We start from the raw sequence: 27,298 nt of genomic DNA on the forward strand, positions 1-27,298 counted from the left end.
GAACTGTAAGTCACATATGCGGAGTATCTGAACCGTAACATCAAACATACAAACCCTTGGTCAGAAGTGAGTGCTTCATGTTTATTGCTACAGTGCTGAAGTCAAGGGTTGGGTTTTTTTCTTCTAATAATTACCAAAAAGTCATTTATTTCATTGACATTTAAAGCCTCCGTAATAGTTTAAAATATTTAAGTTATTACTGTTCTACATAGCCAGAAGGTTTGGATGTGTGAAGCCAAGCATATGTGTTACTAATGCTGTGGAAATGATCTCCCTATTACTTCCAGCAGTTTACTTAAATCTTTTTGCTACACAAGTGCAAATAAAGATACAATTGCTGTTTTTCCAAAGTGTTCAAAATTAGGTGCTAATTTATCAAGTATAAGGTTTCCTACTTGAAACGCATACATAGTTGAGATAAAGGTTTGAAGTAACACAGATCTATGTGTTTTTCAACAACATAATAATCTCAACATTTATAAAAAAGCAGCTGAATATTAACTGTTATCACAGAAGCAGACAAAATAGATCCTCCCTTACTATATGCGTGTGAGGTTTCTTCTTTAGAATGACAAAGCTCCTAAAATCTATTTTGAAGTGTAATGTAAGCCATAAATGTTGTAGACCATTATTTCTACATCTTACATGTTCTTTAAATAATAAAAAGGTTATAGTGGGTTAATAGTCACAGAAAAAAATATGTAGATTGATTTAAACAGTGAATACACTTGGAAAGATTGAGCCAGCGATTGCTTATGGAGTAGATGTGGCCTACTAGAAAGCATACAAAACTCAAACTGATTTTCAAGCACAAAAGGTTGATGAAAGTCCTTTCAAGCTCTCAAAATCCTGGGCTACTATTTCCAGTGTATTTAAGATTTCAATCGTTTTTTCCAGTGAGCTGCACAGCTACAAATTCCGGATTTCCCGATAAGCTCTGCCTATGAAGAATCAGTGCCTAGCATGCTATTAAACACATCACAGATCTTCCACTCAAGTGTCTCGTGTATCTTCTACGCATTTCGTGGGCAGGGGCGGCAGAAACAGCAGCTGGCACAGCTTTGTGCAGCTGTGCAGGATACTTGAAATCATGGAGCCCTGGAAACAGGGAAGTTTGCTACTAGGTGACACGGACAATTCAGCAGGATAGTGCTTCCCACCACTTGTAAAGTGCTCTTTGGAATTAGATATATTTTATGCTACAAGGTAGCTTGTTGCATTCACAGCCGGGGAATTCCTATGAAATGCTGGGACCTTCTAGTTATCTTTCGCTTGATAGGGAAGGAAGGTGTTCAGGCCTAGTAAAGAAGAAACAAAATACATCTTTGTGCAGGTCAATAAAGTGACTGAGCAATCAATAGGATGCTTACTCTTACGAAAAGCAGACTAGACTATGAACTTTGGCTGATACGTTAAACTTTGGTGTTCTTTTAGAACCAATGAAACTATTTCAAATATTAAATTGTAATTTGGAAGCGGTTTTAAGCTTTGTGCCAAATCAGTACCTGACAGCTTGCTATACTTTTTTGCTAAATTAATTCAATCAGGAAAAAGGCAAATGGTATTTCTGTAAAGAAAGATCTTCCCTTGGGGGCAATATCAAGGTCAAGAACAAAAAACCTGACACACTGAGCCAATAGTAAATCTTTTAAAATAAACAGGATTGGGATTTCATGCAACAGCTCTGTATCTCTGCCTTATACTAGAAGCATGCCAAATGGCACATGTGCAGTTCTTTGGGGGCAAGAATGACCCCTTTGAAAGCCCAATTTGACCCCTCAATTTAATCATGGTGAGCCTGCAGCTATTTGTGTCCTGATGCCTGCATTGTAATCATTCAAGTTTTAAACTCAGTAGCACAGACTTAGAGGCACTGGTTACTATCGCTTCCACGCTATGAAGTCCGCAATGCTATAAAATTAGTAGCATAGACTACTAGAGTCAGAAACAGACATTTTCCTATGGCAAATTACTCCGTTATTGCCTCAGAAGCCATCTCCTGCAGCATCTGACCCCAGCCCTAATCCACTGACCACACTTTTGCTCCAGTCTAGCAATTTCTCTACTCCCCCACCAGCTTCTCAAAGGCAACTCCAGCCTTTTTTATCCAAGGGGCATGGAGGAATACGTTCTTTAAGGGACTTCACACAGAAACAAGATAAAGTTGTTATCCTTATGGGCCATTCACTCTTCCATTTATAAAGGAGAGAGTTCTGCACACAACACATTACATTCCTAGAAAGAAATCAGTAGGGAAAAGAAAAAAGTTGCCAAGTGCACCACACTGCTGACAGGGGCGTTAAACTTCCAGCTGCTTGCCCATCTTGCTGAGGGCATCGCTGACAATGTCCAGCTCGTGACGTAGCTCGTTCACCACGCTGGCGATGCTCTTTGTGTCTTTCAGGATCTGCACACTTTGAGTATATGGATTGTACTTCACACCAAATGGGCGCTTGATGGTTTTTGCAAACTCTCTGTTCAAGTTAAAACAAAAAAGAGAGGTAGTTATAAACCACAAATGCATCTTCTGCATGCAGTCAGCTTCAATAGCCACTTTTCTAAACTGATTACTTTCTTAAAAATAGTTGTAATTGTTATACGGTTCATCGTCTTTCCCACCCAGTACCTGGAAGACCAAGCGAATACAAATCTCGGCTTTGCAACCCCATGAAAGACAATTATAAAACTGTGATAAGAATAAAAGGGTTTGGTGCTGCTACAGAAAGATGCATGAAATCAAACCCGCTTTTATAAAACAGGGGGAAAAATCTGTACCTCATCTTTTCCTTTGCTTCTTCAAAACTTTCAGAAACAAAGTAAACCTCCTGGAAAGTTGTAATGAGGCATTCTTGCTTGCAGGTGACCTTCGGATCAAAAGGCTTGACTTTGGCACTGCCAGAGAGTGAGTGCTGGTAATATAATGTGTTATCATGTGTCAAAGGGACATCATCACCCAAAGAATCCACAAAGAAGATGGCATGAGGTAAAGTGAATAAAAAAAGATGAAGTGAAACCATATTTAGTGCATTGTTTCTTAAAATCTTTTATCTGCTGTTGAACAGTGGTTAAAACTTATTGAATGGAATAACTCTGAACGGTCATATTCTGCCAACCTGGGTGAAAAAAGGGATTCCTCAGGCACGAGGCTCATGTGTAAAGAAAAGCAGTATTTTCAGAATCTGGTTAAACCAGTAGAGCTTTATTCTGAAAATAGTTACTTGGAACCTAACGCTAAGAAATACCAACTATGTAATGATTCCTGCGAAAGACATGGGAGCTGCTCAGCATACACCCAAAAGGAACTGTCCAGTAATTATTGCCACAGTGAATTTAGAATTATACTTCATAAGAACCAGGGCAAAACAGTGACAATAACAATCGGGTACAAAGAAGAGAGGTAAATAAGCAGTAGATATTCTTACCGTGAGCTCACTAATCGAAGAGAGCAAGCCAGCCCCATAAACTCGTAGCTGTCCCTCTTGCTTGCACAAACCAAACTCTACAGTGAAGAAGTAGCACTGAAACACAGAAGGGAGTAAAATTATTCAGTCTTCAGCAAAGATGCTGTGGTGAACTAGACAGGGGCACTTTTGTCTGTAGGTAGTGTGAAATGGTTGCAAATATCAATCATCATGCAGTTATTCTCAGATACTTAAAGAGGAGGGAAGCCAGAATGGAAGGGTGAAGAACCACAGGATTGCATGTTTCTCACAAGAAACATTGATATTATAGATCACCCAGCTAGGTTAGAAGCTGAGAATGTCAGTAGCAACACCCAGATGTAAATCTGTTATAAGAATTACTGTCATGACATGACATGCTTCAGCTTAAAAGAAACACTAGATGAAGACGACCTCTGAGTGAAAACATCAGCCCACTACAGTTTGTCTCTCATTTGCTTAGTGGCTTGTAAAATTAAAGATGTTAAGTTTGATGGATTTCAGGATTTTGGCAGGTATATGGGGAGGAACGCTACTTTCATAGATGGCTTAGTGCTGCTCTCACTGCTGGTAGTAGAAATTTTACCACTAGCTACACCGGGGGTGCGTGTGTGTGTGTAAATTTAAAAAAAAAACAACAAGCAAACAAGTTCTTTCATAACTGGCATCAATTCTTTTTCATCTAAATTGAATTTTCATCTTAAACTATTTTTGCCAAAGCATCCAGAAACTGATATCCAGGAAATAAGATTAATTTATATTATGTGAATTTCTTGGCTGAAAAGTATCTAATGTGCTTACCACACATCTAGTGCTTACCACATTCAATGAAAGCACCATATCATTGCAATTCATTCTACGCATTAAAGAAATAAGATTACTTTTAAAATCATTGAATTGTATTCCCAAAAGGAGATCTTGTTTGGAAGGAATAGACCACAGAATTTCAATCTGGAAGAAGTGATCTACCACCAGAAGATAGATGCTTGACAGCCAAGTGAAGAAAAATACCAATCACATCAACCTTAAAATGTATTTTTATCCTAGCATGGAGAACGGTTATATGACCTGAAAGCCAAGGACCAGTGAAACACATGGATCTAGCAGCTGGTGTGGCTGATGTTGACATGAAGCTCCAGATTTATTCGATGGTGTAGGATTAGCCTAGCAAAGCATGAAGCTTTCAGTGGCATCACCAGGCACTCAAACACTCACTGTTGCCAATTTTTGGATAGCCTCATCTGATGCTCCAAGTGACGCAAGACCAATTTCCTGGGAGAACTGGGCAAAACTGGGTTCAGCCAAAAGAGGGACGTGGCCTAGGAGCTCATGGCATGTATCACTGGAAAAAGATACAAAACAAGAAATCTCATGATCTGTCTTTGTGGTAGAGTGAAAAAGAAGCACCACTGAACAGATACAATACCTTGCATTAAACTCTTTAATATACAAAAGGCAGAAGATTGTCAATCATGTTTAGCTGAAAGCAACTGAGCAGGTCATAACAATTCTACATAAGTACTTAAACTTAGATTTTCAAATGAAGCTGTCTAAAATTAAGGTCTGAGCTCCACACTTATAATGCAATTGAATATCAGATTAACTCTGTGCACAATGACATCAGTAAGAGCTCTCCAGTAACATGCTGTACTTCAAAAATCCTGTGCTTATGAAGGCGGCACTTGAGCATGCTAAAACTTCGTTACATTCAGCGCAAAGGCTGAGTCTTCAACACCTTAAAAGTAAGTTATCTTACTGGTGTTCTTCAACAGGTTTTAAGTAGCTTGGCACTGGGCAGTGAGATTCAAAATTCCCTCTCTCTCGCAAATTCTACACCAAGATTAAATGACTCACGGCTCTGGTGTATAGAGAGGGTCCGAGCTGTGTCTAACATATTGAGTGCAGTGAAAAACTCTAAAGGCTAATCCTGCCAAGAAGTCTCTGGGTGACAGATATCCAGCAACGGGGCGAATGGTAAAACCTGTGCGCTCTGAAAAGAAATGGAGAAATTGTACATCAGTGTAGAATTACACAACTTTATCACCTTTCCTGCTACAGCTGGGGTAAAAGCCACAGCACTACCTACCTCTGTGTCTGCGGACTTCCTATGATTCCCTGTCTAAAGCCAACACAGTACAGCTTTAAATATATAATTTAAATAAATAAAAATCTCTTTACCCAATCCTAACGGTCTCTTTAAGCATTGCCCCTCAAATGTTGCTGTTTGGATATACTCAAAGCACAATACATTACAAACAGGGATGGCCAAAAGGCCAGAACCAATACAAGCAAAAGCGACCAAGGATGTTTTCTTGTGCCCACAAAATAGCAGCGTGGTTTGCAATGGACCTTATTCCTCTTTGTGTATGAAAATTAGCATGTTACCTTTCAGGAAGCGGGACACATCTTCCAGCTGGGGGATATTGTCTTCCCTGTACCCACAGTATTTGGTGAGCAAGGGTAAGTTTTTAAGGTACTCTCTGCAGGCATGAGTTGGGTAAAGCTTGTTAAGCTCTCGATATACAGTCCCCCAAGTCTCAATCTCCTCGTCGGTGAATTCAATCTTGGGAATTGGGTCACCACTACAAGGAGAAGAGGGAGAAAGGGCATTCCTTAATAAATGGTTAGTAACAGGCGACTCATTTACCTACTATTATTAAACACCTATACGGCTGTGAAACCTGGTCAGGGCACATCAGACACTGCCAAATACACAGTGAGATCTGGTCTATGCCCTGGCCAGCTTTCAGTCTAAGGGCCTGCTCTCTCTTCCACCTAAACCAACTGACAAAAATCTTTGCATTGACCTCACTGGAGCCTGAAATCTTTGGTTCTGTAAACAGTTTCTTTGAGAGTAACATGTAAAGTACCTGCACAACCTTTACAGCTTCAGGAGCTCAGAACACATCTTTTTTCCCTAGACTTCACTGTCTGCAATTACTTTCTACTACCTCTTTGATTTGTTTTAGAAAAAAAGAATTCCTTAAATTAACAACTCCTTTGTGTAGAAGCAGCTAAATATCCACATTCGGTACAAATCATAGTTCTATGCAGAGTAGACAAGCATCTGTCTGAACACATTAAGTGTAGTCCATCTCTCCTAGTCAGCCCTCAGGATCATATTAAAGTGGATTATAGCAAGGATGTGACCTAAAGTCCTCTGAAAGCAATGGGAGTGTTACACTGAGCTTCCACTGCCAGCCAGGCAACTAGCGTGGCAAATGCTTTCTTTCCCAAGGGAATCTCTGTTAGTAACCAGCTCTGTGCTGTTGCATTGATACACCGTGCAATACAACTCTAGATACCCACCATTTCTAGGTAATTTCCAACTGAGGAACTCGGCATCAAAATTCAAGCAGGCAACAGCAACATGGAAGTCATATTTAGAAAGAATTTACAGCACTGGGCTATGAAACTCTTACTCCTTTAAGAGCTCCCTCCCCCAAGCAAGAAACTTGAAGAGCTTCTGTTCACAGAAAACTTCTTATCTATACATCACATGCACTAGTTTGAACCAGGAAAGAACACGGAAGTACTAACAGTTGCCCAGAGAGTTTACGCTCGGTGGTCAGCGGGTTTTGCCTCCCCTCCCTCTCCTTCGCAAAGACCAATCTGCCCTAGTCAAGCCAGTACGCCTTGGCACAGGCAGCTGTGCAGTATGCGTTGTCCACCCTCTTCCTCTGTTGCACCCGTTTCCAGAGAGGTGGGGAGGGACCACAGAGCACAAATGCCCCACGCTGCAGGAAGCCCACGCTGGCATCGCTGCCCATCTGAGGATCGGCGCTGCTGCAGATGCCGTAATGGCTGAGCAACCACAGCCGCAGACTGATCACAGGCCTACGGAGCTGTAAATGACCTAGATCTACCTTTTAATCTTGTCTTATATCTCTCTTTGGTTTACCCCCTTGGCTCTGATTCCCGAGCCAAGCATGTCTCAGTGCGATCCGAGCCCAGGGAAGGTAAGCTCCTGCCAGTCCACTCTGCTGTTATTTCAAGGCACCCAGAAGGCTTATTCCCGAAAAAGTCAAGCTTACTGTTTGTAGTTCATAGCCAGGTCTGCAAAATACTTTCTCCTCTTGCGATAGACATTGTCTTTGAAACCCTGGTGGGAGGAAGGAGAAAAAACAAAGTTAATGAGTTTTCAAGCTGTGGTAAATAATTTAAAACAAGACACCTGAAATTTCTTCAGTTGGGAAATACAAAAGTACGCTGTGTAAGAATGAAAGGACAGGGCAGGAACCTCATGGCTGTAGTCTGAAACACGTAATACCTGTGACTTAAACAAATATTCCAATTTGAAGTAAGAATCAGCGGGTTTATGTATGCAACTATACATTCAGTAGACAAGGATTCATTTAGTCATATCAATATTTATACAAACTTTGTTACTTGCTTGATTATTCTAAATTACAGAACAAATTACCCATTTGCACTGCCCAAGTACCAATTTGTTTGCTCCAATTATAGGAAGGAAGGAAGAAAGAAAGAGGAGGAACAAAGCCGGCCTTCAGAACAGCACTTCTTTTTTTTTTTTTTTTTTTTTATTTGTATGCGACCACTCGTGGCCCAGACCTGGAGTCCTCGCACGAGTAATCCTTGCAGAAAGGTGTGGCAGCTGAATCCAGTAATGGCCTTCCCTGAACTAGGAAAAAGACGTGACACCCCCAAGAGAAGGTGCTTAGACCCACAGAGACACGGTTGAGAGGAAGGAGAGGGAGGAGGAAAAGCTGCAATTTTTTAAAGTAAGCTCCACAAAGTATGTTTTCATTAAGGATTGGGTGTACGGAGGAAAAAATACTTACTGGATGGTCAGCATCCAAATCAGACCCGTACATCAGCACTCGGTTTGCACACTTATCCAAATCTGAGATCTTCTTTGGAAACCAGGGAACATTCTCCATGTCTAGGGAATGCATGGAATCCACAAAGTTATTAATAACGCCGAGCATGCTGAGGGAGGAAATGCTACTTTCAAGTATGGCTATGGTGGTTACAAGTGAAATCTATAAATTAGAAGGGCATGAATAAGACAAGGGAGTCCACTGCCTATCTGGCACCAGCCTACAGCTCACACTTCCTCCTCTGTCACTGCCACAGGCTGCCTACGGAGCACAGCCAGCTTCAAAGCATCTGGGGAGGAAACAGTTAATATGGGTTTTCTGTGGCCCTTAACTGTTCTTACTGTTAGGGTAGCATCTAGAGGCTCCCACTGAGGCGCTGCTGTGAATCCTCTAAGGCTCAAAGCGTGCAAAGGAGCAGGTAAGTGATCTGCCCGTGCTCCCAAAGGAGCAGGTAAGTGATCTGCCCGTGCTCCCTGGGCAGAGCGGAAGCAGGTCTGAGTCCTCCCGTCCTGTTTTAATGACCACAGGAAATAAACGTTACTCTGCGGTCATGGACCTCAGAAGCACCCAGCTTTGCTGACAGTTTGTGAGGGAAGGTGGAGAAGGAGGCCCTGCAGCTTCAGAGAGATGCTTCATTGCAGTTTTGCTATTGACTATTTCTGGTTTTACTCTAGGAAAGTCTTTAGCCAAGCTCTTGGCAGAGCTGCAAATACACTGGGTTTCTGCCCTGATGTTCTCCAGTTTTCTTAAAACGGACAGGGCAGGTGTCTGTATTGACATTCCCCTTATTTAGGGCCGCAGTAAGCCGTTTTTACCCAAGAACACCAGATCACTTGCCCCTAGTTGCCAGCCTGTGCCAAGCACAGTGGCTGAGAAATACCTGGGACCAATCTCCTGCTGCCCTGAACTTTATGGCTCTAACTAGAGGCAAAGGTAAATGGCATGTGAAGCATCCTAAAGTTAAAAAGCACCGCTTCCACACTAATGTAAGTAACTGGTTATGATGAAAACTGGTTTTAAAAGATTTAAATCAAGAGCTACATGGGGATAGTGCAGAATGTATCTCCTACTCTTACCAGTACCTGAACTGAACTGGGATCCAGCAGGTGTTACCACCTCTGTCCCCACACTGTACAGTCCCCAGCCAAGCCCTGCATCCAGACCTTGCTCGCACTGGCCTGCATGGGTGCAGGGATTCCCATCGACGCCACCTGTGCTGTACGGAGAAGGGACGGGAGCACAGACAACAGACAGGCAATCTGCACCCTGAAACAGCCTGTCTTCCCAGGTGACACCAGCCAACGCAGCCCTGCTCGTATCAACCAGCCTACACTCACAACAGGGAAGCACAAACCTGGCAGCTGCTGGCTGGAAACCCCTCACAAATGCAGATGTGGACACCATGAAAAGATCTCAAATCAACACATCGGGAAGTACATTTTCATCAGAAATGCCTTTTGTACTTACCATCTTGCTGGACATTGAAATGCTCTGTCGGGTTCATGGAGACAACGTTGACGTGGGATTTCAGGAGCTGGAACATCTCATTCAGTTGTTCCCTGTTACTGTCACAGTCCACAAAGATCTCAAATTCAGAATTTCGTCTCTTGGACTTCCGTGACTCAATGTGTACCAGATTTACATGCTTCTCCTGTTTTGCAAGAAGGAATGTTTTCAAACAGATTGCCTAAATCTAAAATCTGTTTTTCAAGGTAATATTCTACTGCCACGGACTACTTACCACCTTTGTGAAGCTATTTTAGTTCATTGGATCTCTTGATTATTGGAGGGGGAAGGGCACGGTTTGATTTTTAAAAGCCTCCCATTCAGAAGAAAATGAAAGACAACCTGTGTTCTTTCAATTTCCTTTACATTCAGGAAGCACAGAAAGACACAGTGAGATTTAAATTCATAGACCTTTTTCTTTCATCACTCCCATAGGAAGCTGGTTAGCAACTGGTCTGGGGAAATTCACCAAAATGCCAATCAAATCACCACGTAATTATCTCACAAGCAAGTGAGGGATTTAAAAGCAGTAGTTTTCAGGGCATAAATTGCACTTTTATGTTATTTGAAAAAATGATTTAATCATATGTCTTATATCAGGAACACAGAGAAAACGCCAGGTTAAGACACGCAGGGCCAGACGACAGAGCAGGGTGGCACTGCACGTGCCCTTTGTACAATGCCTGCCCAGTACTCGGAGGAGGGCAGGTGTGCAATTGCAATTCCTCGTCACCCTCAGTCTGGCTAGGCAGGGTGACACAGGCACTGGCCTCAGCCCAGTACAGGTCAGCAGCCCAAGCACCTACCTGCCATCAGCAGGAGCTTCAGACACCTCTTACAGGCAGCAGAAACAATGAGGGCCAATGCCCTTTTCATGAGGGGAAAAGACAAAACTCTCTCAGTCTTTAGTCCGTGCAGATGATGCATTTTGTGAAGATTTCTAGCCAACCTGCATCTACTTTCTGAAGCATAAATTTGCCTTCGTGGGTAATTTTGGGTGCAAAATGGGAGCCAGGTTAGGAATCACAACCTTAATAAATGGGTGTGATTAATTCTAGCGTGTTCCAAAACCACCCTTAAAACTTAAAAACACAGAGCTGCTGTAGCAATGATTATTACCTGAAAGAGTTTTAATGCTTTTACAAGTCCCCCTACTTCATTCTTCAAGGAAAAAATGATGGCTGTTCCTCCTCTTTCAGACGCGTGGTCTTCATTCTCTTTATTATCATCAATCATCATGCAGTTTGATTTATTTAACTAAATGCAAACAAATAACAAGGGGTGGTTATTTCAAATGGCTAGCAGTGCAAAAAGTGTAACACTTTACACCTCAGTTGGTCTTGGGGTAATACTGTGCTTTGATGGATCAAAAGGACAAAAGGAAAGGTGCCAATTAAATCATTACACAATAACAGGCACGGAGTTAGGCACACTTAGAATCTGTGAGAGCTGAGGATGAAATACCGAGATTTCTTTTTTTCAGTTGAATGATTTTATAGACATCTTTAGTCATTCTCTAGGATGCAGAAGATGTTTTTCAACGTATAGTTTACAATTAGCGTTGGTATTTCGGGGAGGGGGGGAGCTATAAGACGTTAGCAGAAATAGTAAGCTGAACAAAATACTTGTTAGCAAATTCAATGAACATTGGTAAAGGGAATAATCCAAAACCTGTTGGATATAGGTAGGAAACGATGGATCAGGATTTAGTAGATCAGAACTGAAAAATTACGGTCTTCCTCTCACTACATCTCTGTAAAAGCAGTGCTTTACAGTTAAAGGAGACAAAACCTAAGGCATTAAAATGTTACGCTGACCACAATCTCTTGACTATAGAAACAGTCCCACCCTGATGAACCACAACCAAGCTATTCCATCTTTCAGGTCCCCCAGTTCACATGCCAAACCCTTATCATAATCACCCAAACCACACACTAAAAAAAATGTCAAACATCACACAATGCAGAACTAGGTGGGTTTGTACCTTTTACTAGTGATCACACTCCTGTGTTGAAATCACTGGATATCACAGACCATATTCTTAGTTACATGTAGCCAGGCCATAAAGAAAGAGAACATCAAAACTACTTAGAATGTGGAAAACGCAAAGTAAAGAAAAAATACAAGGCTTAGAAGCAGAGGCTGCGTCTCTCATGTCTTCAAACCTTGCAAAAAGGAACAAAAAAGGTGAAGTTTCTGAAGGAGCCAGTGAGAAACAGGAGAGGAACAACAAAGGCATGTTACTGCTGTTTGCAATGCCTTTTTCATCTGACACAGCTTTTAAAGATACAATCATTTGGTGATATTTTTGAGAATGGAAAGAGCAAAAATAAAAATGCACTCAAAATGCAGCAGTTCCATTGATTCCCTTCCACAGTCTCTCCAGCTTCCACCTCTTTAAAATGGATTATGCTGAACAGCTAAGTATTCCTATCTATAATAGATTCATTTAAAAATAAAAAACCAGATTTTACCTATCTTTTATCAAACCTTCTTTCAGGTTAAGAAGGTAATCTGCCTAACAAAATAGTGAAATTGGTTTCATTTGAAATTGAGTGGTTTACAGCAAAGCCAATATTTGATGCTGCCCTAAGAAAGGTTTCAAGAAGGTTACTAGACGTGAGCTCTTTGGGGTGCTGAGGTGGCACCCCACGGAAGAGGTCTTGCTCCAAACCCACTGATGCCACTGGAAAGAGCTGGATTTCTGACTGGATTCCCACCTCTAATGAGTTGTCACTACATGATGAGCCTGGACAACAGTGTCAGTCCATCACACTGTTTCTCATCCAGCAAAGGCACTGATGTCCGTCAGCTTGAGTCCAGACATCAAATTCCCAGCTAAAAGTGGGTGATGGGGCCCAATCCAGGCTCCGCTGAGCAGCCTGCAGGTTTCACAGCTCGCTTCAGAGTGTCACATCAGGATCACAAGGGCTAGGAACAGGCACTGGCCAAGGGTGCTCCAAGCAGAAAAGAAAAATCTAATAACTCCACAATTACGTATAGGTTATTGGTCATTTTCTTGAGTGCAGAGATTGCCATTTGTGTAAGCCAGATCCTATTCAGATGCCACTGCTGTAGAAGAAGCTGGATGCAGAGAAGTCCCCGTTACAAGCAGAGTTAGATGGTGTTCTCTGAAGGCAAAAACTGTTGGGCTGTTTGATATATGTGGCTTTTATGCAGCACGTTGGCTTAATTCCACATTCAGGATCATTGACTTAAGATCAGCTTATGAGATTTGGCATACTTGCATGCGATATTATAAGGTGCACAGCTAGGACAAACGGAATGCGTTGAAGACTCATGTTCTTATTTTTTATTTTGCTAGTTCAGCTAACATTGTGGTGACAACGCATCGGGTGCCTACATTCATAAAAGTAACATGGCAGAGACCAGCGAAGAAAATACAACAAAATGCAGTATGTCCTTACATTAAGTTCTAAAAAAGACCTGTAACTTAAGAATTTGAAAAAGTTGCAGAAGACTAATTCAGATGCCTACAATGCCAAACGAACACCACTTATATCTTTAACCCTAAACCAAAGTTAATCTTTCACTTTCAATTAAAAAATGGACTGAAGGCAGGTCTGCAAAAACACAGCATTAATTTTGGTGCAAGACAAAAGAGTGATGCAAAATCAATCCCCCTCCTTCAACAGTTGCACCTTCACTTTTGTTTTATTCTGTATCAGGAACTCAGCTCTCATCAAATCTGATTAGATTTGTCCTTTGCACAGTAAGACATTTGAGGTGGGTTTTTTGGGGGGAGTGTGCATATTAATATTCTATTGATGCTTGTTATTAATGATGCAAATCATTACTCAAGTCTTCATGAAAATACACAAATACAAGGACAGTCTAACACACTTCTGGAGATATCTAGGTGTCTCCTGGTTGAAGATCGCTCCCTTTGGAGCCTGTAGCCATCACCTCCTCCTTCTCCCCCTCCCCACAGAACATTCCCTGTCAGACAGATATTTGAGGGTGCATATTTTGTGCTTTAATTCTTTATATGAATGGATAGCACAGATGTAAAATTATCCAAAGATACTCAGCTAAAGGAAATTACATTTAGGGAGCTGTAAATGGAAGACTGAAAACAATCTTTTAACAAAAAGTGTTTGATGCAGATTAATTGTACTTGATAAAAAGTCCCTACAGGCATTTTATATCCTACTCCCTCTTCAAGTAGCTGCTTACTTTCTTTTGACACACTCAGTAGGAAAGGATGGGGACACGATCTTACGAGTGTCCCAGGCTAGGTGCCGCCTTACGGCGGCATTTCCAGCCGCACCGAGGGTCCCCCTCGCCTCGCTCCTCGGGCACCAGCCCCGAACCTGCGCTGCGGAGCTCATTTACCGTCCGAAGATGTGAGGGACACGCCAAGCCCATCTTTTTTTTGTGACACTTCACCCCGGGACAGCCAGCGTTCGTGTTCTCACCGGCAATGTCACCGGCTGCACGAAGGGCGCAGCGCCGGTGCCCGCAGCCCCCCGCGCCGGCCCTGCCCGACCCCGGGGCACCCCAGGACACCCCCCGCGCCCCCCCCGCGGGGCTGCACCGCAGGGGCTCCCGTGCCGCCGTCACTTCACCCGCTCGCCTTCCACTTCGAATCGCTTCTTTATCCCGCCGCCGTGCGCAGGCAGCGCGGTCCCCTCAGCCCGGCGCCACCGCTCCGCAAGCCCCCGGGGCCACGCACCCCCCATCCCGCCGAGCCCCTCACCTGGCCGGCCGCCTCCGGCGGGGCCCCCCGCCGCGCCGCGGGCTGCATGGCCGTGCCGCCGGTGCGTGGCCGGGCCCGCCGCCTTATGAAGGGGCCGGAGCCGCCCCCAGCCGTGGGGGGGAGGCGCGGGGAGGAGCGGGGCCGAAGCGGCGCCCGGGCGGCTGGGGGGCGCCCCGCAGTCACGGGGTGGGGGGGTGAAGGACACGGGTTGCCCCGGAGGGGGTGGCGTAAGCCACGGGGAGCGGGCGCTGCCCCGGGCCGCCGCGCAGGGAAACGGGGCTCGCGATCCCCGCACGGCCGCACGGTAAACCCTGCGCGTACAGCAAGAATCGCTACGTTTCAGCTGTCGGGACACTATCTGTCTTCATCTCTTATACACAGCGTCATTCACCTTCTGTGCAGAGCCAGACACACGTTCCATTTTAGAAGCTGTCATGCTTTTTAGACCCCAATACGCCCCGTCCTCAGCATCCCGTCTCAGGGCACGCTCGGCAGCAGCGTTAAGGGGATGTGTGGCACACAGCAGGAGAGGCAAAGCGTTCCCCAGGAACCTATTCCCTGGGAGGCTTTAGGGGTCTGCGAGAGGAATCAGGGAATGCGAGGAGAGATTGATTATTTTGTGGTGGGGACGGGGCTGTCCGAAAACACACATTCTGGGTTTTCATTTTGTTCCTAACAAACTGACCTTTCAAAGAAATGCTCAAAACCAGCGACCAGTTTTACCCTAATGTATTCAAAGCGTCTTAAAATTTCTCCAGTATTTTTCCCTTCAGTGCCTAAAATACTGGAACTTTGATTCCAGCTGGATCTCTCAGACACTGGTGTAACGCAAATGATAAATTACACTGATGAAGCCAATACGCCGGCGAACGTGCAGCTGAGGCAGACGCCATCATGCTTGCACTGGCATCGCCCATGATAGCAGTGTCTTCCATCTTCCTAGAAGACACTGAACTTCAAACAATCCTGTTTCTCAGAGACCCGAGGGTGACTGGCTCTGCCCGTCACACACAGCACGGGATTGCGAGACCATGGCTGTCAAGTGTTAAGAAAAGCCTGTTTGTTCCAGTTTGCTAATGACATATATTTCGTGAGCAGATGCTTCAATTTTTCCCTCCGTGAAGAAAACACAGTATCTGTTCACCATATGTCTTAGGCTCTACAACAGACATTTCACTTCCTTCTTGCAGAATAGATCTCCCCATCAGAGCTGACTCAAAAAGCAAACAATTCATAGGATCTTTACCCAGAATCTTAAGCATATGAGAGCCTGATGTTAATAAAGAACCTGTAAACACAGGCACAGTAAGATATTTATGACAGAATATGACTAAGCTATCAGTATTCCCCAGCTCAAATGCAGCAATAATAAGAACTAACATGTCGTTCTGCATATAATTATGTTTTTTAATTACTCCCTAGGTAGCCCTCCAGAAGCTCACCCATTGCAGGTAAGCGTCTTTTATTTGGAAATCTGGGCTCAGGCTGGGTTTCCAGTACTCCCTGATAGCAACCAGGGTGAAATTCCCGTGCTTTCTTTTCTGTTAAAGTGTTGTGCTCATCCTGGATAAAATTTGAAAGAAAACTCAAGATACAACTCCCACTCACACTTCCTCAGGTGTCAGAAAACTGCTGAGTTCAGGTTACTTTAGTTGTGAATGAAGGATTTGGGGGTTTTTATCTTCTTGGGTTTTTTTTTTTACTTTTACTCAGACCTATCTTGCCCTCTCCTTCAAAGGCTATAAGCTTTCACAAGATACAGTCAGAAAAGGAGTTTCTTCTTGGTGTCTACATATAGATTATTCTAGTGGTAAAGGACATGGACGTCCTCCCCTACAGCCCAGACCTGTAAAGATGATCAAAGAAGAGTTAGTCACTCAAACGCTTGTGAAAACCTGCTTTGGAGCCTCTCTCCCCAGGAGACAACAGAAGCAGTGGTTTGGTAAGCACCCATGGGTACCTCAAGGCATGAAGCACAGGGAAGGGCACAGGACGGTCCAAGGGGACACAAGACGGTGAAGCTGAGCTCAGTAGAAGCACACGAGCTTCATGGCACACAGGAGCCATGGAAGGGGTACAAACTGAGCTGCCAGCTATGCCAGAGGCACTTCCCGCCTCCGAGGCCCCAGTCTGACAAACAGGAGTGCTCCTGCCTCCCATCCTACCCCTGTCACTTCCAATTTGAGCAGGAGCTTTCCGGGACACTGTCATCCCCCTCCTCATACCTGACACTTCAGAGCCTGTAGCCAGCTTGGCCTACAGCTGCTAATACAACGCAAGCAGTACGGTAACAGCCAAGGAAATTTAACCTAATATGAAATTAGTTACATAAAGAGCTAAGAGGAGCGGCCCAGAATTTTGGGGAGCAGATTAAAGCCAATTCACTGGTTTAGTAAGAAGTGCTTGTTCACCACAGCCAATGCCCTGTAGTCTGAAAAAGCAGAACCACAAAGCATGAACTGACTGGATTACAGCCTGTTTTCACTGGGTGCTCGCTGGAGCCTGCTCTGCTCCCCTTCACGCAGGGTTTCCAGCTCCTGTGAATCTGCAGATGGTTTTACAGGAGAACTGTTTAAAAAGTTTCATCCAAAAGCTGAATCTTGACAGTTTTTGGGTTGCAGGGTTTAAGAAAACCATCACTCTGTCACGAGCACAACTGCTGCTTTGGGTTCTCACAGATGGTGGGACACTTCTATCTTGTCCCAAAAGCTGGCTGCATATCTTACCATTTAAGAACAGTGGTTTGGGGCCCTCACCACAGAAAATCGCAATATGACACAGCAAAACTACGAGCAGTCAGCTATGGATTGCAACGCAAATGGGCCAGCACCGTTCACAGGTGCTGCTCCGCTCCTTCTGGGAAAGGACGCAAAGGCTGACCCAGAAAATGTCTGAATTGTCACAGAGCTGGTCTGCCAGAGCACTCAGGCAGAGGCCAAAAGTTTCCAGTGGGACATCAGGAGGCCACATAGACTTTGAGGTGAGAAGGAGCTGTGAAGAACAACCTGGGGCATCAACACCATAGGGAAACAGGCCTCTCCTTATCTCATGAGAGATGAGGCAATACAGTGACTTTTTTATTATTATTTAAAGCCCACGGGAGATTTCTCACGTACAGCCTGTCATACAGACAGAGCCCTCCAGACAGATTATCAGCACCTGAGGATTGAGTACAGGTCTGACCCTGCTCAAAAGTGGGTCAAGCTGCCCGTGCGTTTTGCAAAACATCGCTTTGCCACGTGCAGCTGCCACGAAACCTGTTGCACCGGCACATAGCAATTGTGATAGCACTCACCATGAAGGCTGCAAGAGCTGACTTTCAGTTACGTTACTCCCTCCTAATTCCTCGTTAAATGAATCCTCTTCTCAGCAGCCTCCAGATGCAATTAAGAGGGTAGTGTCAGACTGAGAAGTCCCGTGTTTTCTGGGCCCTTTGCTGGAGTAGCTCCAGGAACATAAAGTGTCTCCAGAGGAGGCCACAGCTCTATTCCTGCCTCCCAGCTGCTAACTCAGAGGTGACTCTTCTTCTCTAGTTTTTTTGGGGGTTCTGTTTTATTCTTCAAAGCAGGAACTTGACAGCAGAGTATGCAACCAGACACTTGTGGGCACATATTTGTAGATAAAGCTCTGGAATTTTTTAGGCTGAAAAGGATTAAAAACAGTCAAACTTCTAGATCTACCCCTCCCTAGAGAGCCACACAGTAAAGGGACTCACTTTTTGCTGTCTGTGAAACAGAACAACATAAACCTTCCACCCTATATCTCCTCTTCCTCGCAACTCTGGGAAATCTTGCTCTCCACAGGTCATAGGGGTAAAGTATGTAGGGACTCAACTAACTTGGCACATCTTTCCAGACACAGCACGAGTCTTATATCCACCAACACTTTGAGGAAGCTGCTCTGCCAAAAACAAACAAACAAACAAACAAAAACCCAAACCAACCCCCAAAAAAACAGAAAAAAGAAAAATCAGTGTAGTACAGGGGCTCCCAAGTGCTTCCTGCACTGCATGAGAGACAGCGTCTGAGAGTGATTTTGTTCAACTGGTGACAACTGATGAGGCAAGAACATGGAAAGGCAGGTTAGGAATGACCTGCAGGGCCATAGTCTTCTGCTGAAAGATAAGATTAACTATCTGAACACAGCAAGACCGAAGGAGAGAATCTGTCAACCCTGAAGTCTTCTCAATCCCATCAAGGTCATCAGTGTGAATTACCCCTTCTCCCCATGTGGGAGGAGAAAGTGCTCTAATCTCCAATGAGGTGATTTCACAACATCGCTTCTGGGTTGTAAACCTCCTCGCAGTCCCTTGGACTTCATCTGGCCCAGCCATCTGCCTTTCCAACCAGGAGCAACTGCCTGAGGCAACGCGGCCACTTAAAGCTTTTGTCAGAAAAAGGTATGAGGCGTTAAATCCCTAAACAAAACAGCTTTAATACGACTTAATACTAAATCTGCTCTAATGGTAATTACCTTCTCCAGAATAGACCACTGCAAATTCTAATCACAGCCCTCTGCCTTTCTGTTAATTAATTGCTGCAGACAAGTTATGCCTTTAAGAATTGCATGGCACTTAGGCAAGCACTATGGAAGCTGCAGACAAGAGTGAAGATGAACATCATACAGCCCTCTGAACAGCTCGTTTTCCAGTACACGTTTTACAGATCTTCCCTGTATTCTGCTTCCATCATATGGGTGCCTTCATATACTGTTGCCTGAAAAGCTGCTAGTCTGAAACTCTCATTTTCATCTCCTGATTTTTAAGATTTATACAGCATTGATTGTAACACCACCAAAGCAGCAGCATTTGCTTCCATTCCCTTTTTAATCTTCATTCTCTCAACCCTTGACTACTCTCAAAGGAGATATCCTATCATTGTGGTTTAGGTCATTTACTTAAACGCTGGGAGTTAAACAGCTCCAAATCCAAAAGCTTTTCAAATTTTCTGAAAATGTACAGATCTCAAATCCATGACTTTCAACAAAGGAGTTCTTCCGTTTGCTCCCTTCTCCTGTGAACTACCATTCTTCCAGCAAACACCTCCCAGGGCTATTCACCCCACCTTTCACCAGCGTGAGGCCACAACAGTGTCATGCTCTGTACCCAGAGCAACTGCGGAGAAACACCTAGAAGTCTCGGTGCAATACCTCAGCTACTAGGAAGAAGACCACATCCCCACGAGGGTGGTTTCACAATCAGTTAACTCCCCACATTTCTGAATAGTTGCTGAATTACGAAGTATTTGATTCACAAGCAGTTAATAACCAACAGAAGGGGAATTTAAATTACGCTATTTTTGAAAACATTTACAAATATCTTTTTCCAATGAGAAGTGCAAGAACCAATCAGGCAAATTACCCACTCCATGATTCAGCCAGCTGAAGTATCAATAGCCTTCAAGCACGCTTATTTTGAAAAGCCAGAGATGCTGTGTAAATCTACTGTAGCACATCCAGCCAACAACCATTCACTGCTCGTATATTTGCTTTGGATTGTTTAAAGAAATAATATTAGCCCTTTCACCTGAGGCAGGTAATATTTTTGTTTTCATAAAAGCTAGATAAAATCATGAGTGACATGCTGCTCAGAGCAAACAAGGTGTACTTCTTCCTAGCAACACTTTTGCAAGCTTTTTACGAAAGGTTAGTGAAGATGCTGCAGAGGCAAGGGAGAAATCATCCTCTGATGTGTTTTCACAACACAACAAATTTATTATCAGCTGCATTTCAAGCGAAACTGCTGTCTGACTGGGAACCAAAGTCCTGAAAGAGCTCTTTGCTCCAGCTACTCTGGAATTAGTGGGTACAGAAGTGTCAACTGCAACTTTTTTTTGTCTTACATGCCCAGCGTTGGCCAAGTCACCTCAAGTTAAAGCTGCAGGAAGCCACAGAGCTCTGGTCCTGCACCAATCAGCAAAATTTCCTTGTGTTACTGCAGTAATCGGGACTTAGTCCAGCAACAAGTATCAGCCAGGGTGGGGAAAGCCAAGCAGAAAGCTTGACAAACTACCCACTGCCTGGAAACACAGTGCAGCTTAGAGAGGACAAGGAAATACTGCACTTCCATTAGCACAGCCTGAGTCTCACAAACACCGTTCTGCTCGGGCTTGTGCACCACTCCTGCCCTCCTGGCAGGATGGTCGAACGCTTACCCAGATGGTAAAGCAGAAGGTCACACATCCACCTCCCTCCTGCTGCAGGATCCTGCAGCCCTGCTCACGGCTGCGTGTACGAAGATGACGGCGGGGCGGGTGGGCAGCGGGGCTGCGGCCCAGCAAGGGGAGGCAGGGCTGCCCAGGGGTGGCACCCGGGCACAGCCAGCACATCTGCGGACAAGTCCCCAGTGGTAGGCAGGTCTGAGGTCAAGCTGGGAAGTCAAGTCATCAAGCCGGGCTGAGTGAGGGACATGAGCAGGCACAGCGTACCCGCCGCGTAGCTCAGGCAGGGGTGAAGGGCAGGCTGACAGCTGACGTTTTGACAGCAGCCTGAGCTGAGGTTACACAGCTGCACAGCACCGCTCCGGGCCATCGGCCCCACAGCCCGGGCAAGGGGAGAGAGGCTGAGAAGCTGCTTGGTGCTGAGGGCTCTGGCACCAAAGCTGCCCTTGCTGTCAGCTGCAGGGAGCTCAGAGTACAGGGCGCAAAATGCTTAACTTGAACATGAAAGGCAAAGCATTCAAAAAGAGAACAGTGTCTGAGAGCCACAGGCAACCTCAGCCACCAGCACTGAAAACAGCCGCTCTCGGCATTCAGAGTAACATGGGATCCCAAAACCAGGGATTACTTCTGACCAGACCCCGATACTTCTGCATCCCTTAAGCAGAAAGTGCGTAGAAGTGGACTCCATTAACTGAGGAACCACTCTGTTAGTACTATTTCTATTGCATTATCATTTCTATTTAAAAACCTCAAGAATTATCCAGTTCTTTCACATCATAGGCAAACACAAAGCAAAATAGTCAAATGCATAAATAAGCTTGCCAATAGAAGTGACTCTTTGTTAACTTCAGCCTGTTGCCCTAATTAGTCTAACAGCAGCATATTTTGTATTCAAAGTGAGGTGGAACAAGCTAAACAAAGGAGAAAGCTTTGTACTTGCTAATGATATGAGTAAGTGCAGCTCAGAAAGCGATTCAGCCGACTTTGATCCACTCAGAAAAGAGAACAAGAGCTTTTCAGGCAGAGCCTTACACAAGCGTGCGCCAGGAACCAGCCTCTACCATATTCACATACATCTAGGGAGTGTATGACACTAGATTTGTTGAACATAAGAAGCCAAAAGACTACATTCAATGTATTTCACACACGGGAAAACAGCAAGGCCAAGGGAAATCAAGAGCTGACTCTAGAAGTCCAACCAACCACAGAAGACACTGGGTCTGCCTGTTACAGCAGGGGTTTTCTACCTGTTTTACCTCCACACTGGAGACTATCAGTCTTTCCGAAACGGAGGATGTGGCCAGTTTTTCGTTCCTAGTCAATCTGTTACATCCCATAGTGTTTCAAAGTGAAATGAGCTTGGAGGACCATTCTCAGCTTGAAGACTTCAGACACACTGACACACCGCCCCATCTGCTGAAATCCTGGTGCTCACATGGCAAAACAGGCTGCTGAGGGTGTTACAGATTTGTTATTAGTTAGAATCAATTAACCACATTTGATTTTATAGAAACACATTTGATTTTATAGAATTTATAGAGTTATTCTAATAGGAATATAGAGTTATAAGAAATATTTTAATGAAATTTGTATTTGTACAGCAACAGCTGCTATGAAATCCTCTGTACAGCCCAGTACCAAGGCCGGAGGAATTGGTCAAAATCACCTAGTAGGAATGTTTAGAACTTAGATAACAGACTTAAGATTCAAGATGATTGTTTATATGTAACCTAGGAGAATGTACTAAAATGTCAAAATGTAGAATTAATGGGAACTGGGGAGAGTCAAGTGAAGCAACTTGTAGTCACCTGCCAAGAAACAGTTACCTTAAGTAAAAGGTAATTCCGGCAGGGGGAGATTGCGACCACCGACTCATGTACCACCTACCCAAATAATACCCCAGACCCATTTCCAGACCTTTCTAACCTTTACTGCGCAGAATTGGATATGGGAGGAGAGCACGTTAATGATTTTTGGGAAATACTATGTTTATGCATGAATATTTAATGAATATGTATGGATGATTTCTATATAAGGTATATGACTTTGAAACTTGGTGTGCATTGACAGTGAGAGGACTCACTCACGCACCCGGCCATTAATAAAAAAGTGTCTGCTTATCTGCATCACATTGGTGTTGATAAGTTCTTTATCCTGAGATTTCGGTAACGAGGGCAGCTTCTGGTCCAGGAGCTAACACTGACCACTGGTCAGCATGAACAAATGAACAAAGTAAATTAAATCATAGTTACTTTCCGCTGTAAGGATGAAAACCAGCAAGCAATGTCAATCCATCAATTCACAGTAGGGACTTTAAACACGCCAGCAATTGCAGAACATTCAGCCTCAGAGCTGTAAAAGACATCATCATTTCCAAGACTGGCAAAAGCTGTTCATCTCGCTGTGTTCTCATGACAGACATGTTTTCCCCCCTCTGAGTTTCTTTTATCTTATTAGATTTTAGCTCCCATTATAGTTAGGACAATTTTGCAATGGAGCAAAATTAATTAGTTTGCATCAAAGAAAGGCTCCTTGAAATGTAACGCTAATGAGTTTCATCTGCCTGATTAGAGGGCTTTGCTTTTAGTAACGCTTGGTACCAAATTTTGTTTCAGAGAAATACAACATTATAAGAATATTCAAGGCTAAAAGCATTAGCTAAACAGTAACCAGGATAATGGATAAAAGATTAAGGTGGCAAACTGTGAGCAGATGTGTAACTGAATATTGACAAAAGGATGCGAGCCGAGACCAGAACAGGTTAAGGAAGATGTAAGGAAGACGCATTTGTGCAAGCAGAGCTTGGTACAGTTCACACCAGTGTACGTAGTGAACTAACCTTCCATCTACTCACGGCGCTTTTAGGAATTAAATGGAAAAGTACTAGGGATGGGAAAAGACAGTACTAATTTTTAGAAAGAAAAGATGAAAAAAAGTTCATTCTGGATTAGTCAAACTAATTTTTAATATCTGGCAAACTACCTCGGCAAAATATTTGCTTATTTTAAAACCTGTTTTTAGGCAAGAACAGATTGTGTTTGATCAACTTTGTTTTCAATTGATGGGAGAATTGCTCCAGAGGACAAAGGGGATTAAATAGATTCGGTATTTCCTGCTTTTATTAAGCTTTTTCACCCCACCCACTTTTTCTTACCTTGTTAGTACAAGCAGTCAAGAATTCTAGAATGAATTTCCTGATAGGCAGGTGCAAATTCACCTGAAAAAGCACTTGGTAAAAGTAGTTATCAGGGATTTGCTGGTAAATAGGGCATAGCCCTCCATAACCGACATCTGCATAGACACACGCTGTATCATTGGCAAATGACAAAACATGACATAAATGCATGTAGTAGAATAAAAGGGAATTGCCTTTCCTGTGATTACATCTCCCTCTATAAACCTCTCCAGCACATTCTCAAGACTAGCAAAGAAGATGCAGTGTTAGGAGAGGGCAGGCGTAAACTGCAGTCAAGGGAAGCTCCACTGGAGAGGAGGAAGAGGCCACGTTTGGACAATGATGGCCTTTTAACACAACATGCTCCACCTGTGCCCTGACAAAGAAACTGCTTTCAGTTTGTGACCGTGCTCTCGAAAACGCGCAGGCAGACGGTTGAGCAGTACAACTGAACAGGCAGTCCCTCCTGGCTGGCAGAAAACACTTAATCCAGCTCTGCTGCTGAATCACACGGCAAGGCAGCAAAGGGGTTACGCAGCTTAAGGCGGTTCAATACAGAAAGCCTTTGGATAAGCTGAGAACTGAATTCAAACCTCTTTTATCTCTTCCCTCTGTTTTGATAAGGTTTCAACTCGAACATTACTTCTTGTCAAAATTATCTTGACCTGCAACAGGCAACACTGAAACCTCAACGTTTTTATCCTTTTGCCAACCTAACACAGGAATTTAAATTAAAAAAAACCCAAACCAAACATTTAAAACCCCTCTTCCTCTGATGCTATGCACATACTGCACCTGTGCATAATCTCTCTCCTGCTAGCCTTCTGCAACAGGTCAACAACAACAGACTGCACCTGTTATTTATAAGCTTTTTGTTATCTCTCGGAAGAAACAAAAGGGCCCAGAGGATGTGTGGGAAGGAAAAAGCTTTGTTTAATTTAATTAAGTTTACTTCTTTCAAGCCTGAGTAAACTCGGGGATCAGCAGAACAACTAGTTAATTAAATCATGACAGCAGTTGCTCTACCCTGTGAGGGCACCCACATCATGCTGTGCTGCGTTCAGCAGGTGCTTCCAAAAAAGCACGCTCAGCCTCTACACCATGGACCAAAACTAAGCCTACCACACAGAGGGTACTGCAGGATTAAGAGCTCTTCTAATGCAGAAGATGGCAGCTGTGGAGCAGAGCTGTGATTATTTTCAACACTTCCACCTCGAGGGTTGGCTCTAGATCCATTCATGAAAGTTAGTGACAACACTGCAATGAACAATTGAATCTAATCCCCAAGTTCATCACTGAGAGCACTGGTCAAGAGGGAAGCGAGCTGGGTGGGCTCCAAGATGCGCTCACACAGATGCTGATGCTGCCCCAGTGCAGTGCTGGACACTGTCCTTACCCACCTACTCCAGCATCCAGAAAGGCTGGAGGAGCAGAAAGGCTACAAAAAGTTTGCGTCTTGGGGCTACACGCAGCCGCTTTTGCTGGGTTTGTCCCACAAACACATGCCCAGTGCAGGAATCAGCCTGGGCAACCCCAAACTTGCTCCAGAATAACTCCACGCCGGTATCTTCTGCATCTATCTCCCACCTCCTTTTAGGAGTTGTCAGAACCTCTCCAAGAGGAGGAAAAGGACAAATCTTCTCTTTGTTTGGGCTTCGGACTTTGCCACATGAACAGCTCACACTGCACAGTGCCAACACATTTGGGTCCCTTGGAGACTTTTCGTGGACCCATGTTATTTGCCAGCTCACAGGCAATTTCCCATGTTTCTTTCAATCCCTCTTAAAAGTCTTCCTTCTAAAAAGCTCAGTGTCAGAGCCCTTCCTTGCTCTTCCGTGTTTTCACCATTCATTTTTCCCTTTCTCACTACTCCAGCCTTTTCTACCCTGTTTCTCCTTTTTCCATTCAGCCATTCTAATGGCCTCATCCCAAGCAACAAAATGGAGTTATTTCTACAATTTTGTTTATTCCCATCTAAGCTGAAGTGTTTCTCTTTCCTTCCTACTCTCTTAATTCATGAAATCAATATCTTTACTTATCAAGCTGCCATAAACTCAAAATGTCTTCCCATGGTTCCTGTGTGCAGTTTTCCTACCCGACTAATGAGGAAGCTCTCTGATATTGAATAAAGAGAGTTTGTTCGCTACAGAGAATTTTTAATGGAAAAGAAAACCTTATGACATCACTGGCCAATTACAATTTGCTGCACTAAAATGCAACACTGTAGCGATATTGCAGGGCAGGATAGAAGTGCACACGTATTTTCCTTTGTGTTTCAATATCCTCCTATTGACAGAAGATAGGATGACTGGTCTACAACTGGAAACCAGGAAATGATTTTTGTGATTTCATTAGAGTAATTGACAAAAGCGTTTCCTTTCTACATAAGGTTAACAGATGGCTTGTTAAAGTTACAACTTCTTTAAACAGAGCTGTCACCAAAAACAATGTGCATGACAACAAAAATAATATTGATACAAGCTCACCGCAAAATTAAAATGGGCTTTGCATAACTAAAACACAGAATAAATAACTGTCACCATTGCAACACAGAATATCAGGGTCCATTTGCTTTTCTAAGGTTTCCTTGGGAACTGGATAAAGTGACATAAATTGGGGAAGTGTCAGCAACATGGCACTTCAGTTATTAGAGGTGCAAACATGCAGTCAGTCACCATGCCTACTCCACACATATGAAGAAACTACTATGGATGTACGACTGTTACACCAAGGCTTGGATTTTAATCTCACTACTAACAGAATACATTAATCACACAATTTTTTCATTTTAGGGAAATGAAAAATTTCGTATAAAAATTCATATATATATATAGTTTTCATATAAAAATGCTCAAGTCAAATTCAAGGTTGTAGATTCTTACTCATACCGATCGCTATTAGAGACTGAGCAGGATTTTGTTCTCCTTGAGTAAAAATATGCAGGCATCAAGCAGGCCCCTCCCCCTCATTACCTAACCAGTTCTCTGAACCAGGAGCACACTGCCGTCAGCTGTGCTCATCTCAGGCCACTGTGCAACACAAGCACCAGCCCTTCAGGATTCTGCCATCACTTCTCACCTCCGGCAGGTCCAAGCCCCGTGCAAGGCAAGGGCGTGCAACACCTGAAACTGCCTCACCCCCATCGTGAAACAGCTCCCTGGTGCCTCAGCCAGCCTGCTAAAATGGGGTGGTGAATAATAACTAAAGAAAATTTTAAATATCAAGCAATATTGGTTTGCCCACCCGCTGCGCTTTTTAAGACCCTACCTTCACCTTAAGAGCAAGAAAAACTACAAAGGAGATTCAGCTTTGAAAATAGAAAACATAATCAACATTACACCTTTTTGATATGTGACCACACATAAGCTATTCCACCTGGACAGACCTAGAATGCCAACACTGTTAACTGATACTTAATGCTTTTCTCCTTCAATATCACACTTACTCACTATCTATCC

General features: G+C 43.8%; 1 protein-coding gene across 3 annotated transcripts; it reads right to left on the reverse strand.

Moving 5' to 3' along the window:
* Nucleotides 1–67: 67 nt before the first annotated feature.
* Nucleotides 68–25,449, reverse strand: TPH1 (tryptophan hydroxylase 1). Of its 3 annotated transcripts, XM_027810470.2 has the most exons (12): nt 22,918–25,449; nt 21,922–22,116; nt 10,907–11,044; nt 9,749–9,932; nt 8,243–8,343; nt 7,475–7,542; nt 5,826–6,022; nt 5,295–5,430; nt 4,656–4,782; nt 3,423–3,518; nt 2,776–2,909; nt 68–2,474 (listed from the first exon to the last, which is right to left on the reverse strand). In XM_027810470.2, the coding sequence occupies exons 2-12, from the start codon at nt 22,000–22,002 to the stop codon at nt 2,300–2,302; spliced, it is 1,437 nt and encodes a 478-aa protein (XP_027666271.2). In that variant the 5' UTR covers nt 22,003–22,116; nt 22,918–25,449; the 3' UTR covers nt 68–2,299. The 3 variants fall into 3 exon arrangements, with proteins under 3 accessions (XP_027666271.2, XP_055578148.1, XP_014138318.1); XM_055722173.1 differs by lacking the exons at nt 21,922–22,116; nt 22,918–25,449 and adding an exon at nt 14,508–14,608; XM_014282843.3 differs by lacking the exons at nt 21,922–22,116; nt 22,918–25,449 and adding an exon at nt 11,772–11,904.
* Between the last annotated feature and the right edge of the window lie 1,849 nt (nt 25,450–27,298).

This window comes from Falco cherrug, chromosome 10 (genome assembly GCF_023634085.1).
Source record: "Falco cherrug isolate bFalChe1 chromosome 10, bFalChe1.pri, whole genome shotgun sequence".
Lineage (NCBI taxonomy): Eukaryota > Metazoa > Chordata > Aves > Falconiformes > Falconidae > Falco > Falco cherrug.

Coding starts and splice junctions, on each gene's coding strand:
- TPH1 (XM_027810470.2), bottom strand. CDS start 22,002: ATGGGATGTAACAGATTGACTAGGAACGAAAAACTGGCCACATCCTCC. Junction 2,910..3,422: donor CTTCGATTAGTGAGCTCACG/GTAAGAATATCT, acceptor TTATATTACCAG/CACTCACTCTCTGGCAGTGC. Junction 2,475..2,775: donor GAAGCAAAGGAAAAGATGAG/GTACAGATTTTT, acceptor TAACTTGAACAG/AGAGTTTGCAAAAACCATCA.